Consider the following 16,583-nt stretch of genomic DNA (forward strand, 5'->3'; position numbering starts at 1 on the left):
CTCATCTTGAGCCACACTCCCCTGGTGCACTTCCTGATGGTCCTCAAACATATGACTTGAGTTCACCTCAGGGCCTTTGCACCAGCTCTTCCCTGGGTCCAGATGTCTTTCATTGATTGTTGTGGCTTGATCCACACTTCCTCAGAAAGTGGATCACTTCTTCTATCCACCCTGCTGAGAAAGGCCTTCCCAGCTACTTCCACCAACCCTGTGACCTCCAGTTCCTGCCCTGCTGACCTCAATGTTTTTCATGTCCCTTGTGCTCTATGCTGTTCCCCCCCTGGACTATGGGCCTGGGCTCTTCTCCCTGGAGAGCCAGCACCTAGACACGGTCTCCCTGTAGCAAGGCTTACGGAGGTGCCCATGGGCTGGCTGACTGATGAGCATGCAGGGTCTGCAGGTGCCTTTGATGCCAGCTCTGGCAGGTACCAAGTCACTGCTCCCTCATCATCCACTGAGGGTGAAAAGATTTCCTCCCACACTGGATCACAAAGTCTGCAAACAGATGTGGGAACTTAGCATGGTGCTTAGTGTGTGGGGGGCCCAGGCTGAGTGATCGAGCCTTTCTGCCCTCCTCCGCTGACAGTGACCCTGGCCAGTGCAGAAAGCCATCGAGATGGACAGATGGACTCTGTGGCAAAGCACAGAAAGGACTTGTAGAGAGAAGAGTGGCCTGTGTTTATTCATTTTATCCCATGTCCTGACTGTCTGGGTCATTTCTACCTCCATTCTCATCACTGTCACTGCAGAATGTATGGGCAATCTGGTAGAACTTTCTGGAATGGCACTCAGCCACTAGGATGTCCACAGTCTTTACCCTCCTGGGCAGCACACTACACCCACTTACTTCCATGGGCAGTCTTTTCTGATTAGACATTTCTAGGGTGGAGACCACCTGTTGACCTCATCGATGAAGTGATGAAGGAAAACAATGTTGTCCCCCAGCATTAGGCCCACTACTCTTCATCCTCTCCCTTGACCAGGGTTCAGCAACCTACAGCCCACAGGCCAGATCCAGCCACTGCCTGTTTTTGTAGATAAAGTTTTATTGGCACATAGCCAGGCCCTCTGCTTGTTCTTGTAAATAAAGTTTTATTGGCACACAGTCAGACCTACCTGCTTGTGTTTTGCCAATGGCTGCTCTCTGGCTGCAAGGACAGAGTTGAGTAGTTCAAATGGAGGTGCAAAACCTAATGATTTACCATCTGGCCCCCTATAAAAAAGTCTGTAGCCCCTCTCTAGGCTTCTCATGAAGCCTCAGCACAGACAGACCAGGTCTAGGGGCTGGGACTCCCAGACCCCGGACTCTCCCTGCCTTCCTCCGCCAACCCTCCCCAGCTCCTCCTCCAAGGAGCCAACAGCCTTGCATGTCTATTTCAATGTATTATTCACAAGCACATGCCATGCTAGTAACTTTTTCAGTGACTGTGGTTTTCTCTGGCTGGCAGAGGAAGGGGCTTTATGTTTTCGGCATGATGTCTGTGCTGGAACAAAGTCCTCTACCTTGCATTTCCTTTATCTGAACTTGAAACACCCCTCAGTCAGGATCAGTACTTGATGATCTTGTACTCTACGGTTCTGGCTTTTTATTTTTATGGGAAAGATGTTTCATAATTGCTTTTGCAGTGGTATCTGGCCCCAATGGAGCATGACCTGCTTGTGAAATATGTGGCTTTCTAGAAGGGAAGGAACCCCAGAGGGGACACTATGGGCACAAATGTTTTGTCAGAAGCCTGGTTCATGAGATACTCGGCCTTAAGTGATGTTCCCACGGAGGCCCTGGGATACACGGAAATGAAAGCCAGCCTGTCCGACAGCTCTGCAGTTACTGCTGTGTCATGAAATATTAACTTCCCTTTAGTATGCCTTTAGACGTGACATGACTCTCGGGCCAGAGGGCATCGGGGAAGGAGCCCTGGGCGAGAGTGTGGACAGAGCTGCTGACAAGCAGCTGTGGACACGGGTGGGTCTCCGCTTCCGTCACCTGTTGACTAGGGTCTGAGATGCCTCTTAGGGTTTGTGGCTGTCCATGTAGCAGGATAACTTCTGTGATGGCCACTCACTGAGCTCCTGCTGCTCTGAGGATGCAGCTGTGGTGGGTGGAGCCTGTGCCCCCGCAGTGTGAAGTCCTGCAGACCAGAACTGCAGTCTTGTGGACCAGCCATGATGCCTAGGCGCTGTGCCCCTGCAGGGGGCAGCCCTGCAGACGAGAGCTGTTGGGTAACAGCCATCATTGCTGGTGTCAACCACCTTGAAAGAGAGACTCCAGTCATCTTCAAAGTACCTTGAGAAAACAATCGAGTGCTGTACAAGGAGCTCTGATGGGTTCTGACACTTAACTCCAAGCTGCTTGGAAACCTCTGGGTGGCGGGCGAGTGAGACAGGGGCCAGCCATTGGCCAGTGCACCTGGGGCACTTTGGTCAACGCACCTGGCAGCTTTGCAGAGAGGCAGAGGCAGATGGGGGTGAAAGGCCCTCCAGAGGAGGATGCTCTAGGCAGGAGTCTGGACACTATGTCCATGCACCCAGAGGAGGAAATGAGGGTCAGCTGGCAGCCACTGGCCCTGCAATCAGAGGAGGCACAGGACCCTGTTCACTTCCCTAGATCAAGAGGCCGCATTGGGGTGGCAGCCAGGAAGGAGAGGGCAGAGGGCTGCTGTGGGGTGAGAGATTTGTGGTGAGAGAATTTGGGGTTGTAGGAAAAGCTTCGATCAGTTTTTCGGGAGTCAGCATTCAGTCCTCTCTGTGCTCCAGTCAGGGGGACTGGAAGGTGCAGTCAGGGTGGAGATGAGGCACCTGTGGGTCTGGGGCAGCAGCTGCTGGGGTGAACCCTGTGCTGAGCTCCTCCTGGTGCCTTGGATCCTGCCTTACAGGGAATGGGCTCCTGGCTTGGGGCCCCTGGGAAGATGGGGGAGGGCAGGAGCAGACCAGTAGGGGGAAGTGGTTCACCCGGTCTCCGGCCCCTAAACCCCGTCCAGTCCTGCGCCCCACCTCCCTGCGGTTAGGACTTGAGAATCGCTTCCTCCGGGTTCACCCTTAGCGCCAGCCTCTTGGGAGGGGGTCTGGGGAGGTGGACAGCGCTCCTGAGGGCTAGTCTCTCCTCCCGGGCTCTGGTCTGGAGTGCGGGACCGAGCGGACTGCGCTCTCCGGAGCCGTGACGCGGAGCACGCTGCGGGGGCCCCGCGGGGCCAGGGCTGCGGTCCTGCTCAGCGGCGGCGGCGGCGCGAGTGACGTGGGAGCGCTGGCTTCTCTCAGCGGGTGGGTACGCACGCCGGCGCGGGGTGGAGGGAACCGAGGAGCTGCGGAGGCGCGTATCAAGGGGAGGATGCCCCAGGATCCAGGGGGAGGGTTGGCCGGCACAAGGGTCGGAGCCCAGGCTGGGGTGCGTGGGCAAAGGGATGCGGCTGGGTCCGGGCGCGGGGGCGGGAGCTGGGGGTCGGGGAAGACTGCAGCAAGCTCCAAAGTGTGAGTGCCCCGGGGTGCAGAGGGCTGGGCGCGGCTCGGGCTGCGGTGCGGGGCTGCAGCGGGGGTGCGGGGCTGCTGCGGGGTGCGGGACTGCTGCGGCAGGCAGGCGACTGGCCGGGTGCGGGTGTCCGCTGCGCTGCGGCGCGGGGCGCAGGCGCTGCGACACGGCTGGGCGCGGTCTGTCCGGAGGCGCCGTGTCGCGACTAGGGGACATCTGGGACTTGGCCATCTCAGGCTCTTCCTCTGACCCCCGCCCCCAAGACCTCCCGGCCCAGTTCCCTGGTTGGCGGTTGCTTTGCCCCTCACCCGCGTGTGGCTATTTTTAGTCTTGGAAGTGCTGTCACAGCCAGGATTTCAAAGGATGCTGGAGGACAGGGTTAGCGGAGTGGAGAGGGGGCGCACGCAGGGCCGCAGCCAGTGTGCCCAGACCAACACGTGGTTCTGTTTACCGGTGAGTCTTCCGGGATGGGGAGGGTGCGGTACCAGGAGGAGCCCCGTCTGGGTGAGTCCTCATGGCAGCATTCACCCCGTGCTCCCGTCAGCCCCCCACTCCTCTCTAGGGCCACAGCTTCACGTTTTGTCAGTGTTCTGTGCTGGATGACAATTGTAGATGTGCGTGTTGTTACTATATTCAGGCCTAGTGGTCAGATTCTCTCTCTTCTCAGAAGTCATTTACTTTTAGAGTTTTCTCTAAATCCCTACTATTCATTTCAAAATTTGCTGGGCCTGTGAGGGAAAATACTCAAACTGACCTTTGGTCTTTTTCCTAATAGTTTCAATATGTTGAACACTACCAAAAAATCATTTGTCAACAGAGGCCTTGTAAAGCGCAGTAGATTGGGGTCTGCAGAGAATTTTTGGATTGAACTGAAGGCACTGAAAATGGAGGGTTATAACTGAGATGTCAGCAAATACGACCTTAACAATTCTAGTTGATGCTCTTGGAATATTAAATATCCCTGTTAAGTACATTTTTCCTTTTCAATATATGAATTTTAATATCTCTATTGCTCTATCGCTCCAGCCATATTTCCTATATCAACAGTCCCCTGTGGCAACTTTATCTTTGAATACAGATCATTCTTGTTCAATATTTGTGTAGTGATAATGACAGCGGAGCCTGGTGGGCTGCCGTCTATGGGGTAGCACAGAGTCGGACACGACTGAAGCGACTTAGCAGCAGCAGCAATGAATTTTATTCTGTAAATAACAGCCTTAGTACCTTAAACTACAGCCCAGCATAACTTTACCATTTGTAAGAACTACAGTGTTTTATATTCTAAATAGCAATTTAAATGTTTTATTCATTACACTAAACAAATGCAGAATGCAATGAGAAAACTGTTGATTAATGTAGAATGAGCAGATTTGTTGTGTGAGGTGGGTGCCCTCTCTCCACTGGGCTGACAAACCTGAACTGCTGAAATGCGGTGTGTTCCAGGAGCCTCCTTGAACGTTTGGACAGTGTGAATTATATTTGAATTAGCCACCTAAGAAGCCCAGAGATTCCCCCAAACTCCAAACTATGAAAGAATTATTGAAAATCTTACTGTGCTCAGAGCCCATTTAAGGGGTTCTTAATGGCACCCCACTCCAGTACCTATGCCTGGAAAATCCCATGGACAGAGGAGCCCGGTAGGCTACAGTCCACAGGGTCGCAGGGAGTGGGACACAACTGAGCGATTCCACTTTCACTTGTCCTCTCTGAGGGTTGCCCAATCATGTACTCTTCAGACTTTTTCTTAGAAAAGGACAGTCATTCCACCTATGTGGCTGAATGTAGCCTGCTACAAGCCGTGGATTTATTCTGACTCTATTGTTTAATGTTAAATCATGTGATTTTTGAACTGTGTGCATAATATACTCAGTTGGCTTTAATACAGTTCCTCCAAAAACAAAACAAAACAAATTCAAAGTGAAACTGATACTTTTCTTAAAAATACTGTATTTTATTATGAGAATTTACATTCTTCCTGGAACACTGTTGCAAAGGCCCAGAGAAATCTAGGGCCTCTGTAGTTTGTAATTTCCTTGGCTTCCTAGATATTTTGAATCTGAAGGTCAGAAGAGTACAGAACATACCATAAACTGACTGATGAGTAGATGGTGTTTGTTTGTTTGTTTTCCAGTATGGCAGTACTGTTTTTACAGGAGATCTCATAAGCGGGCATCAGAGAAGGCAATGGCACCCCACTCCAGTACTCTTGCCTGGAAAATCCCACGGACGGAGGAGCCTGGTAGGCTGAAGTCCATGGGGTCGCGAAGAGTCAGACATGACTGAGCGACTTCATGTTCACTTTTCACTTTCATGCATTGGAGAAGGAAATGGCAACCCACTCCAGTGTTCTTGCCTGGAGAATCCCGGGGACGGCAGAGTCTGGTGGGCTGCTGTCTATGGGGTGGCACAGAGTCAGACATGACTGAAGTGACTTAGCAGCAGCAGCAGCAACATACCTGTGTTAAATGTTGTTGTTGTTCCATCCCTAACCTAAATCATGTTCAACTCTTTGTGACCCCACGGACTGCAGCACACCAGGCTTCCCTGTCCATCCCCAACTCCCAGAGTTCTCTCAGACTCACATTCATCGAGTCGGTGATGCCATCCAGCCATCTCATCCTCTGTCGTCCTCTTCTCCTCCTGGCTCCAATTCCTCCCAGCATCAGAGTCTTTTCCAATGAGTCGACTCTTCGCATGAGGTGTCCAAAGTACTGGAGCTTCAGCTTTAGCATCATTCCTTCCAAAGAAATCCCAGGGCTGATCTCCTTCAGAATGGACTGGTTGGATCTCCTTGCAGTCCAAGGGACTCTCAAGAGTCTTCTCCAACACCACAGTTCAAAAGCATCAATTCTTCAGCGCTCAGCCTTCTTCACAGTCCAACTCTCACATTCATACATGACCACAGGAAAAACCATAGCCTTGAGTAGACAGACCTTAGTTGGCAAAGTAATGTCTCTGCTTTTGAATATGCTATCTAGGTTGCTCATAACTTTTCTTCCAAGGAGTAAGCGTCTTTTAATTTCATGGCTGCAATCACCATCTGCGGTGATTTTGGAGCCCCCCCAAAAAAGTCTGTCACTGTTTCCACTGTTTCCCCATCTATTTCCCATGAAGTGATGGGACCGGATGCCATGATCTTCGTTTTCTGAATGTTGAGCTTTAAGCCAACTTTTTCACTCTCCTCTTTCACTTTCATCAAGAGGCTTTTTAGTTCCTCTTCACTTTCTGCCATAAGGGTGGGGTCATCTGTATATCTGAGGTGATTGATATTTCTCCCGGCAATCTTGATTCCAGCTTGTGTTTCTTCCAGTCCAGCGTTTCTCATGATGTACTCTGCATAGAAGTTAAATAAGCAGGGTGACAATATACAGCCTTGACATACTCCTTTTCCTATTTGAAACCAGTCTGTTGTTCCATGTCCAGTTCTAACTGTTGCTTCCTGACCTGCATACAGATTTCTCAAGAGGCAGGTCAGGTGGTCTGGTATTCCCATCTGTTTCAGAATTTTCCACAGTTTATTGTGATCCACACAGTCAAAGGCTTTGGCACAGTCAATAAAGCAGAAATAGATGAACATCACAGTTCAAAATCATCAATTCTTCCTCACTCAGCCGTCTTTGTGGTTCAACTCTCACATCTGTTCATGACTACTAGAAAAATCATAGCTTTGACCATAGGGAACTTTGTTGGCAAAGTTGTATCTCTGCTTTTTAATACACTGTCTAGGTTTGTGATAGCTTTTCTTCCAAGGAACAAGTGTCTTTAATTTCATAGCTGCAGTCACTGTCTGCAGTGATTTTGGAGCCTGAGACAATAAAATCTGTCACTGTTTCCATTGTTTCCCCATCTATTTGCCATGAAGTGATGGGACTGGGTGCCATGATCTTCGCTTTTTGAATGTTGAATTTTAAGCCAGCTTTTCCACTCTCCTCTTTCACTCTCATCAAGATGCTCTTTAGTTCCTTTTCAATGTCTGTCATTAGAATGGTGTCATCTGCATATCTGAGGTTGTTAATTGCTCATGGAGAGTTTTTGCTATAAAACAGGGTGGCCAAATTTGCTTTTAGGTGATATGTGAAGAGAGCAACTGATGGTTTGATTCTGGGGAGAAGAACCCCAGAGATGGTTTGATGCGGGGGTTGTAAGTTCATTGTCAGCCTGGTTTTCTGGACTCTCCCAGGGCCTAGACTGTTGGGCAAGGGTCTGGGAGTGGTGTGGGGGGTGTGTGTGGAGGGGAGGAAGGGGGGGTCAGGCCAGACTCCCCCTGCAGCTGGGCATGGGAGTGGTTACACATGGCTTTGCCCTTCAAAATCTGATGAGTGGTGGGTGTAAAGAATGGTGTTTGACACGTTTCCTAGGGACCTGTTGGCAGCTGGGATTGAGAAGATGTGCACAAGCCTCTAGTGAGTGTGCTGAGATGGGCATCTGTGAATCCGAAAACTGTGAATCTGGGCAAATGCACTTGAGTTTCTTGAGACCAGGTCCTTTATTGCTCCTTCTGTCACTTGTCCCGTAGAACAGTGGTCCCCGACCTTTTGGCACCAGGGACCGATTTCGTGGAAGATAATTTCCCCACGGACCGGGATGGGGCAATGTTTTTGGAATGATTCAAGTGCATTACTTTTATTGTGCCCTCTGTCTCTATTATTATTACATCAGCTCCACCTCTGATCATCAGGCAGGAGATCCTGGAGGCTGGGGACCCTGGCTGCAGGACTGAGCCCTGGAGAGTCCCGGTTCCCTTACAGATTAGCTGCCTAGTTGTGAGATTCTCAGAGCCTTTTCCTCTTCTGTCACCTGAAACATTCCCTGCTGATCTGCTCCCCTGAGAAACTGATTGTGAGGCCTGGCAAGCTGCCGGCTAGGACAGCAGGTGGCCCTGCAAAGGCCACTCGAGCGTAAGCCCCCTTTGCCACGAGTGGTGCGCCAGGTGGCTCCTGAGGACCGCCAGGCCAGCGCCGCTCACTGCCTGTCTCAGTGCATCCTGCCTGCTATATGAGACCACGTTCAGTGGCTCATGAGCAGCAGACATTTATTTCTCACAGTTCTGGAGGCTGGCCATCCAAGACTGTGTGGTTGGTGGTTCTGGAGACTGGATATCTAAGACTGCGTGGTCAGTGAAGGACCACTTTGGGAGCAGACTCCTGTGTTCTCATGTGAAGGAAGGGGCCGGGGGCTCTCGGGGGTCTTTTTTACAAGGGCATTGATCCCATTCATGTAGGTTCCACCCTCCTGACCCAACCACCTCCTAAATGCCCCATAGGAATTTTAGGGGAACACAGACCATCCCATTCTGGCCCCCTAAAATTATGCCATCTCACATGCAAAATATACTCACTCCATCTCAACAGCCCCCAAATCTTAACTCACTCCAGCATCCACTCCAAAGTCTCCCCTAAATCAGATGTGGGGAGACCTGAGGTGGATTCACCCTGCGGCATAGTCCTCTCCAGCCGTGAGCCTGGGGAACCAGACAGTCAGTGGCACTGAGCTCCAGTTCATGTGCTCGATGGACACACAGGAGGCCAAAGGAACTGAAACGTCGGCATTGGAGCAGAGAAAGGTTTACCGCAGGGCTGAACAAGGACAGATGGGTAGTTTGCGCCCCCCCAAATCTGGAACCCCTGAAGGCTTCAGCAAAGCATTTTTAAAATCCAGGCCGTTGGGGCAGGGGGGCAGTGATCACAGGGTATGTGATCAGCTCGTGCACGGCTCTCTGATCTCTCACTGGTTGATGGCAACAGGGCAGGGTCTCAGGGGCTAACATCATCAGTCCTCAGGCTCCAGTAGGTCTGGGGGCTACATGCTTATGATCATCAAGTAATTAACATCTTCCATTTGGTGGAAGTGGGGCTTTCACGTGTGTAAAACCACTCAGGAAATGTACAACAGAGGATGTCGGCAACACACCTGCCCTGGGAAGGCCCCCTTATAGGGTCCTGCTTGGTTGCAATAAGCTGTGTGCTTCCAGAACAGAGTGGAAGGCCAGGCAGAGGGTGAATATTCCCATTCTGAAAGGGGAAGTGGGAAAGAAGGCAGGGTGACAGGTCCTAAGTGAGCCCAAAGCCTTAAGGCCCACTGGGGGATGGTCCTGCCCCGAGGCTTTGCTGTGCAGAGCCCACTGCACCCTCCCGGGCTGGAATTGCAGGCCAGGGGCACTTCCGGTCTGGGGCAGCCCCTCCCCAACACATTGCCCTCTGCCACAGGCTTTGGGCATCTTCATCCTTCAACTCTGAGTGGAAGTAGCCATGTGTAATCTCCTGCCCCAGCCCTGGGTGTGTGCACATCCCTGGTCAGAGACAGCACTGGTCAGAGTGCAGGCCGTCATACAGGGTCACCCCGTGCCACACCAGGCCACCCCTGGGGCTGCTGAGAAGGCCAAGATGGGAGGGGCACAGGGCAGCTGGGCCCCCAGGAGAGCATTCTGCCCTGTGTGCGCTTTCCCTCTGGGCCTGTGCTGGGAGTGCTGCCCCCTGAGCCGTGAGATGCCTTGGGGCCCATCCTCCCTTGTCACGGAGGCAAATCCCAGCCTATGTTGACTCTGTTGAGATGCTGTCTAGTCTCCCTGCTGGATGAAAACAGCCAGCCCACCTCCATCCCGAGCAAGTCCAGCCATACCCTCTGTGTTCTTCCCTGAATAAGCTTTCTCAACCCTTTCCATGCCAATAGGTTGAGCATCTCCCAACTCTCTAAGCTCTGAATCCTTTGTGATCAGAAGTCTGTCTTTAGGTCATTTCTCTCTTCTTGCATTTTGCTGTAAGTACTCAAGAGAAGCTTTGCTGCACTTTCAACACTTTGCCTACATGTTTCCTTGGTCAAATTTCATCACTCACAAGTTATGTCTCCCACAAAACATCAGGAAAGAAGCAGCTCACCAAGCTCTTTACCTCTTTATAACACGATTGCCTTTCCTTCAGTTTGCAATAACATGGTTCCTGTTTCCATCTGAGACTCATCAGAATGGCCTTCCCCATCCCTCTTTCTACTAACCTCTGCTGGTGACCATGTAGGTTTCTTGAAGGAGGCTGGGGCACTCCCTACAGCTCCCCTGTCCCGAGCTGTCACTGCACTCATTCTGTCTGTCTGTGGTGATGGAGGCCTTTTCTAGCACTCCTCTGAACTCTTCCACTCTGCACGTTGCTCAGTTCCAAAGCTGCCTGGGCGTCTGTAGGTTTCTGTAGCATCAGCACCCACTCCTGGAAACAATGTCCTGTGTTGTCGTGGTGCCTCCACGGGAGGGAGGTTTGGCTCCCTTCCTCTTTGCAGGTATGGGCACGTCTGGGAGTGACCCTGGCCTGGAAGCAAGGGGGCAGGAGCTGCCCAGGGGAAGGAGTGAGGACAAAGAGGTGAGAGGTGGCCTGAACCCTGACCCCAAGTGCCCCAAGTGCCCAGCACTGAACTGAATGGCCCAGAAGAGGGTGGACCAGGGAGGCCAGGTGATGGCAGGTGCCTCGCTCCCTGGCAGATCCCAGCCCCCCTCCACCAGAGCACAGTGACCACGTGTCAAAGCTAGATGAAAAGTGTTGGGAGGGGAAACTTCGTCCGCTGCCTGTCTTGGGTTCTTATGGCTGAACTAATAATAATAGTAAAACTGACACAAGACTGATTAGCAGGAGAAAAAGAAACATTTAATTTCATGCACCTGGAGGTCCCATAGGAATGGGACCTAAGAAGTGGGCAAAGCAGGCAGCTTTTATACTATTTAGAAAAAGAAACAATACACCAGTGAAGAATTGACAGGGCAGTGAAACTTGAGTTTGGGGCACCCAGTGAGTGAAGGATCTAAAGAGTTTGGGCTTTAGTCAATGAAAGAAGTCGCGAGGTTGGTTTACACAGGCTTCTTGGCCTCGAGTCGGCATCTCTGGTGATAGGGTCCCTCTGTCTCTGGGTGCAGGGGTGCACCTCTCACAGGAGAGGTTTATGCCCTGCTCCCAAGGAGACAGAAGGGAGGGTAAGAGTGGCCCTCTTTTGTTGGTTGTCTCTTAAGGAATTTTTGCCATTGTTCAGTTGCTAAGTAGCATCCAACATTGTGACCCCACAGACTGCAGCACACCAGGCTTCCCTGTCTTTCACCATCTCCTGGAGTTTGCTTAAGTTCATGTCCATTGAGTCAGTGATGCTATTTAACATCTCATCCTTAAAATTCATTCAGTTCAGTTGCTCAGTCGTGTCTGACTCTTCACGACCCCATGGACTGCAATATGCCAGGCTTCCCTGTCCATCACCAACTCCTGGAACTTGCTCAAACTCATGTCCATTGAGTCAGTGATGTCACCCAACCATCTCATCCTCTGTCATCCCCTTCTCCTCCTGCCTTCAGTCTTTCCCAGCATAAGGGTATTTTCCAATGAGTCAGTTCTTCTTAAATTTTTAAATTCAAAATAATCAGTATGTCTCTGAGGCACATTTTGGGGCCACCTATGCTGGACACCACAATGGGCAGGGAAAGGACTATCAGTGACCGTCAGTGACCGTCTTGTATGGGGGAGGGTGATGTGGCCAGAAAGGGCTTTGGGGTGGGAGAGGGAGGGAGAGCTCCTGACCTGTCCTCTGCCCCTGTTCACACCCTTGGAGTGGCCGGTGGCAGTGGGGCCCTCCCTGGATGACACCTTGGGTGATATGGGTGATGTCATGAGATGTCACTGTGGGCATCGTGTCTCCAGGGAAACTCGTGGAGTCTGCACGTATTTATTTTTACATTCGTGACCTGAGGGAAGTAGTTATACTGCTTACCGAGGCCCCAGTGATGGAGACCGGGTCAGAGCAAGGGTTTCAGAAAACAGGATCTGTTCTACTTGGAGGGGCCGTGTCACAGAGTGCAAGTCCACTCCCAAAATGAGCTCTGTGGGCAGTGGGGGCTTTTCTTCTTCTGGAAAAACAGAAGAAGTGACCCATGACTGAAAGCAGGAGGCTGGGACCCCATCGTGAGCACTGTGTGTGAGGACCGGGCGGTTTCTCCCCTGGTCTTGGGCTCCTGGCATCACCGGGCATACAGGAGCAGTGGGGGTGGGCATGGTGCTCTTTCTCTGGCCCTTGGTGACCCAAGAGGATGAATGGGCTCCTGGGCCCCGTGGCTGTACACGTGCCTCCAGACTGCCCACACCTGATGAGGCCAGAGCTCGGGCAGTCAGAAAAATGTGCAAACCAGAAGGCAATGGGGCCCCACAGGAGGAAACGCCTGACTCATCCCCCCTGGCCCATTGCAGCAGCCCGGGGGCTGGCTTCTCAACTTGAGTGGTCTCAGGGTGTGACAGCTTCAAGTGGGATCTCATTCCCTGACCGGGAATGGAACCTGGGCTGTGACGATGAGTGCACTGAATCCTAACCACTGGACCACCAGGGACCAGTGGCTAGAGTCAGTAGCTAGTGGTTCGGTTCTCGACTATTTTGAAGAAAGAAATCAGCAAAGAGATGAAAAGCAGTGGGACAAGTAAAGTGTGTATTAAGAACAGAATACTTGCAAATAGACACATGGTCAGGTTCACAGAATTGTGTGCAGCGGGGGCAGCTTAGGTCACTTATATGGGGCCATTTTTTCTGGGTCTTTGTTTTCCTCTGGCCGATTATCCTACGTTCTGCCCATATCTGGGCCGACTCAGGGCCCTCCGCTATGTGTAGGTGCATCTTCTAGCCAAGACGGATTCCAGCATGAGGGTCGCTGAGAGCTTGACAGGACATATTATGGGCTAGCGCTCCTTCCTTTTGGACCCCCACCGAACGTTTCTGTGCTTGTGCAGAGGGGTTGGGGGGAGTCTCCTCAACCTCAAGGACGAAAACTGTGGTTGTCTTGTTTTTATTCCATCAGAGCTTAGCTCCTCTCTGCTCCTGCCAAGGTAACTTCTCCTTGAGATGTTAGAAGGAGAATTTCCTCAAAATGTCTAATTTCTCACCTTGGGGCCCACCCACCTCCTACCTCACTTCCAGGCCCCCTGGCTTCGAAAGCCAGAGAGAAGCTTATTTTGAGGTAGCAGGACCAAGCCCGTCCTGTGGAGCCTGAGCCAGGCATCAGGATGGAGTCACTGGCGAAGAGGCGTCATGATCAGGGCAGCTCCAGGGAGGAAGACGGCTTTGGGGTGCAGCCCAGGAGGGTGGCCAACCTGGCCATGGTCCCCAACCTCCAGCAGAGCAGCACCAGCCTCTGCAGGAGCAAGAGGCCGCAGTGCCTCTTCAGCAGCTGTGAAAAGGTAGGTCTGGGGTCACTGGGTCCGCCAGGGCCCTGGTGGGGCACAGTGACCACCTAGTTTTGCAGGGGACCACAACCCAGCAGGGGGGACTTGGAGAGAGCACTGGGGGCCCAGGTCCGTGCCCCTGGGTTGTTTCCTGTCCTGGTTCCAATTGGGAAAGTGCTGGGTAAGCCCCTGCACCCATCCGCCTCATTGTGCAATGCCTTTGCATCCTTCACCCAACAAGGAAGGCCCGGGCACCAGCTGAGGCCTGGGTTGGGGACCTTTGAATGGTCCCCAGGCAGGCTTGTGTTGGGGACATTTGAATGTCACACACCACTGGTTGGGTGTGAAGATGGTGTCTCACGTCTCAGCCTGGTCCCACAGATGTGGTCACCTTTGCATCACACTGCTGTTCCTGAGAAAGGCAGTGCTGACCTACAAACTGTAAAGGGCTCTGGAGTCCCAGGGGCCTGGGAGGAGCAGTTCCCCAGGTTCCCTCCTCCCTCTGGGGTCTGCATCTGACGGTCTCCGGCAGGTGGTGGGGGACGGCTTGGTGTCCTCTCTCTGAAGGAAGACCCTGAAGGGTGTCAGGGCGCACGGGTGGGCCTGAATGAGGTGTGGGGTGTGGTTTTTGGAATGGCACTGATCTAACTGCCTGAGAATCTCTCAGTGACCTTTTTACCCTCAGCAAGAAAACCTGAGTTCATGGATTCCTGACAACATTAAGAAGAAAGAATGCATATACTTTGTGGAAAGCTCCAAACTGTCTGACGCTGGGTGAGTGGCTTGTTCTGTTCCCACTGGTGGTTCAGACAGTACAGAATCTGCCTGCATTGCAGGAGACCCGGGTTTGATCCTTGGGTTGGGAAGATCCCCTGGAGAAGGGAGTGGTAACCCACTCCAGTATGCTGGCCTGGAGAATTCCAAGGACAGAGGAGCCTGGTGGGTTATAGTCCATGGGGTCACAGAGTCAGACATGACTGACTGACTAACACATTTCTTTCCCTGTTCCCACATGGGGTAGCTGACCAGGGCAGGGCTGACCGAGCCTCAGCAGGGGACAGTTCCAGTGTATATTCCAGCCTGGGGTGCTCGGAGCATTCCCCTCCAGATACACCCTAGTCCTCACTCAGCAGGAGACAGGCCTCACTTCCGCTCCTTTGTCACCTGGTGATGCCACCTCCACCATGGAGCCCTCCTTGACCACACCCAGGATGTAACCCCTCCCTCCACCACACTCTCTATTTGTCTTTGCTGCTGTGCTGCTATTATGTGGCTTTGTGGTTTTCTCGGATGAGTTCTGAGCTCTGACCGTGGCTGAGTCACTTTATTACTTCCCCACTGGACAGATAGCCAGCATCCAGCTCAGATTGTGAACAGTACAGAGGGGAGGGGCATGCCGTGTCTGGGTGAAGGAAGAGGATGATAATCTGGAGCCAGAGGTGCGTGATCACTGACGATGATGCTGTTCCTCCTGGGATGTGCCCGGGATGTTGTCACAAAAAGTGCCCCATTTGGGGGTTCACCCTCCAGCTTGGGTTCTCTTCAGACGACAGCCCCCCTTCCTTCTCGGAGGCCATGGGGGACCCCCGCATCAGAGAAGTTTGGCATCATGATCCAGCTGACAGCCTCAAGGCTGTATTCAGTAGTGATCAGAGTTCAAGTTTAGGCTGATTGCTCTGACCATGTGCAGAGGGCTTTGCACTGAGGTCTCCGATTTTAGTTTTTAGGCGTACAACAGTAGCCCCAGGTTTCCTTGCAGGAATCATTGGCTCCAAAACCCTTTGAAGAAGGTTATTGTGGAGCCCGGGCGGGTCTGGTTGGTAGAGGTTCAAGGGGTGCCATCTGTCCAACTTCGGCCCCTCCTGTCCTCTGAATTCTGAACAAATAGCAGAGAAACATCCACAGGGGTCAGTGAGGGTTGGAGCACAGTTTGTATCTGAGACAGAAATGGGGCCACTTCCTTGTTCAGTGTTTCTGTCCCTCTTTGAAGGAATGGCGCTCAGGATATGTTTGGCTCTGAAACTTCTGAAACACCTTTCTTGGTACCAGGACCCGTTCGAGGAACAGCCATGGGGGCTGTGTAGGGGTGGGGGGAGGTGGGGCGGGCTGTCACTTGAGTATGCATAACTCCCCATGGCAGCTTCTTCCTCATATGTCCCGAGGTGCTGGTGAGGGGAGGAGAAAGGGGGCGGAGCCCCACTTACCCACATGGGCCAAGAGTGCTGTGAAAGTTCTCTGATTATTCAGCTTCTGGGTCAACAATCTGTAGTTTCCTGCTCTGTGTCAGGCTTGGGAACACTCTGTTGATTGAAGACCTAATCTCATTGGGGGATGGTTGAAAGAGAGGAGGGAGGGTGTGGTCTATTCTAGGCTGTTACAATTTATGAGAAAGTTTGGGGTGGCCTTGGGCAAGGACACAAGATGGAGTCCTTGTCCTGGTGGCCCCCTTCCCCACCTTGGACCCAGCTTCCTCCTACCTGAATGGAGGTGCTCACGGGTGGTGCTCAGGGGCGCCCTACAGGTCTAGAAGTGATTTGAGTCCCCTAAAGGGTCATGAGAGCTTCCCAGGTAGCGGTAGTGGTAAACAACCAATTTGCCAGTGCAGGAGACGTGAGAGATGCAATTTCGATCCCTGCGTCAGAAAGATCCCCTGGAGGAGGGCATGGCGACCCACTCCAGGACTCTTGCCTGGAGAATCCCATGGGCAGAGGAAACTGGCGGGCTATGGTCTGTAAGGTTGTAAGGAATTGGACACAACTGAAACAATTTAGCATGCCTACACACAAGGAGTCATAGAAGAAGGTGGGCTTGGAGTTCCTAGTGGCTGGGCCAGTGCTCCCTGGCCTGAGAAGGCCCCGGCCTGAGCAGTGGGACAGGGGTACTGAACCCAGGAGCCCGGGAGGCAGAGCACAGGGTGGGCCTTGGCCTCTTGATCCAGCCTCGGTCCTCTG

The 16,583-nt window shown here is 52.4% G+C and overlaps 1 protein-coding gene across 6 annotated transcripts in view; it reads left to right on the forward strand.

Annotated features, from left to right (window-relative positions):
- Positions 1–13,367: 13,367 nt before the first annotated feature.
- The window catches only part of TRPM2 (transient receptor potential cation channel subfamily M member 2), a 40,638-nt gene continuing 37,422 nt past the window's right edge, over positions 13,368–16,583 (forward strand). For all 6 annotated transcript variants that reach the window (XM_068981915.1, XM_068981574.1, XM_068981538.1 and 3 more), the window contains exons 1-2: positions 13,368–13,647; positions 14,318–14,406. In XM_068981915.1, coding sequence (XP_068838016.1) covers positions 13,474–13,647; positions 14,318–14,406 — 263 coding nt within the window. In that variant the 5' untranslated portion in view covers positions 13,368–13,473. The remainder of the gene's footprint in view (positions 13,648–14,317; positions 14,407–16,583) is intronic.

Source organism: Capricornis sumatraensis, chromosome 1 (genome assembly GCF_032405125.1).
Source record: "Capricornis sumatraensis isolate serow.1 chromosome 1, serow.2, whole genome shotgun sequence".
NCBI classification, from domain to species: Eukaryota; Metazoa; Chordata; class Mammalia; order Artiodactyla; family Bovidae; genus Capricornis; species Capricornis sumatraensis.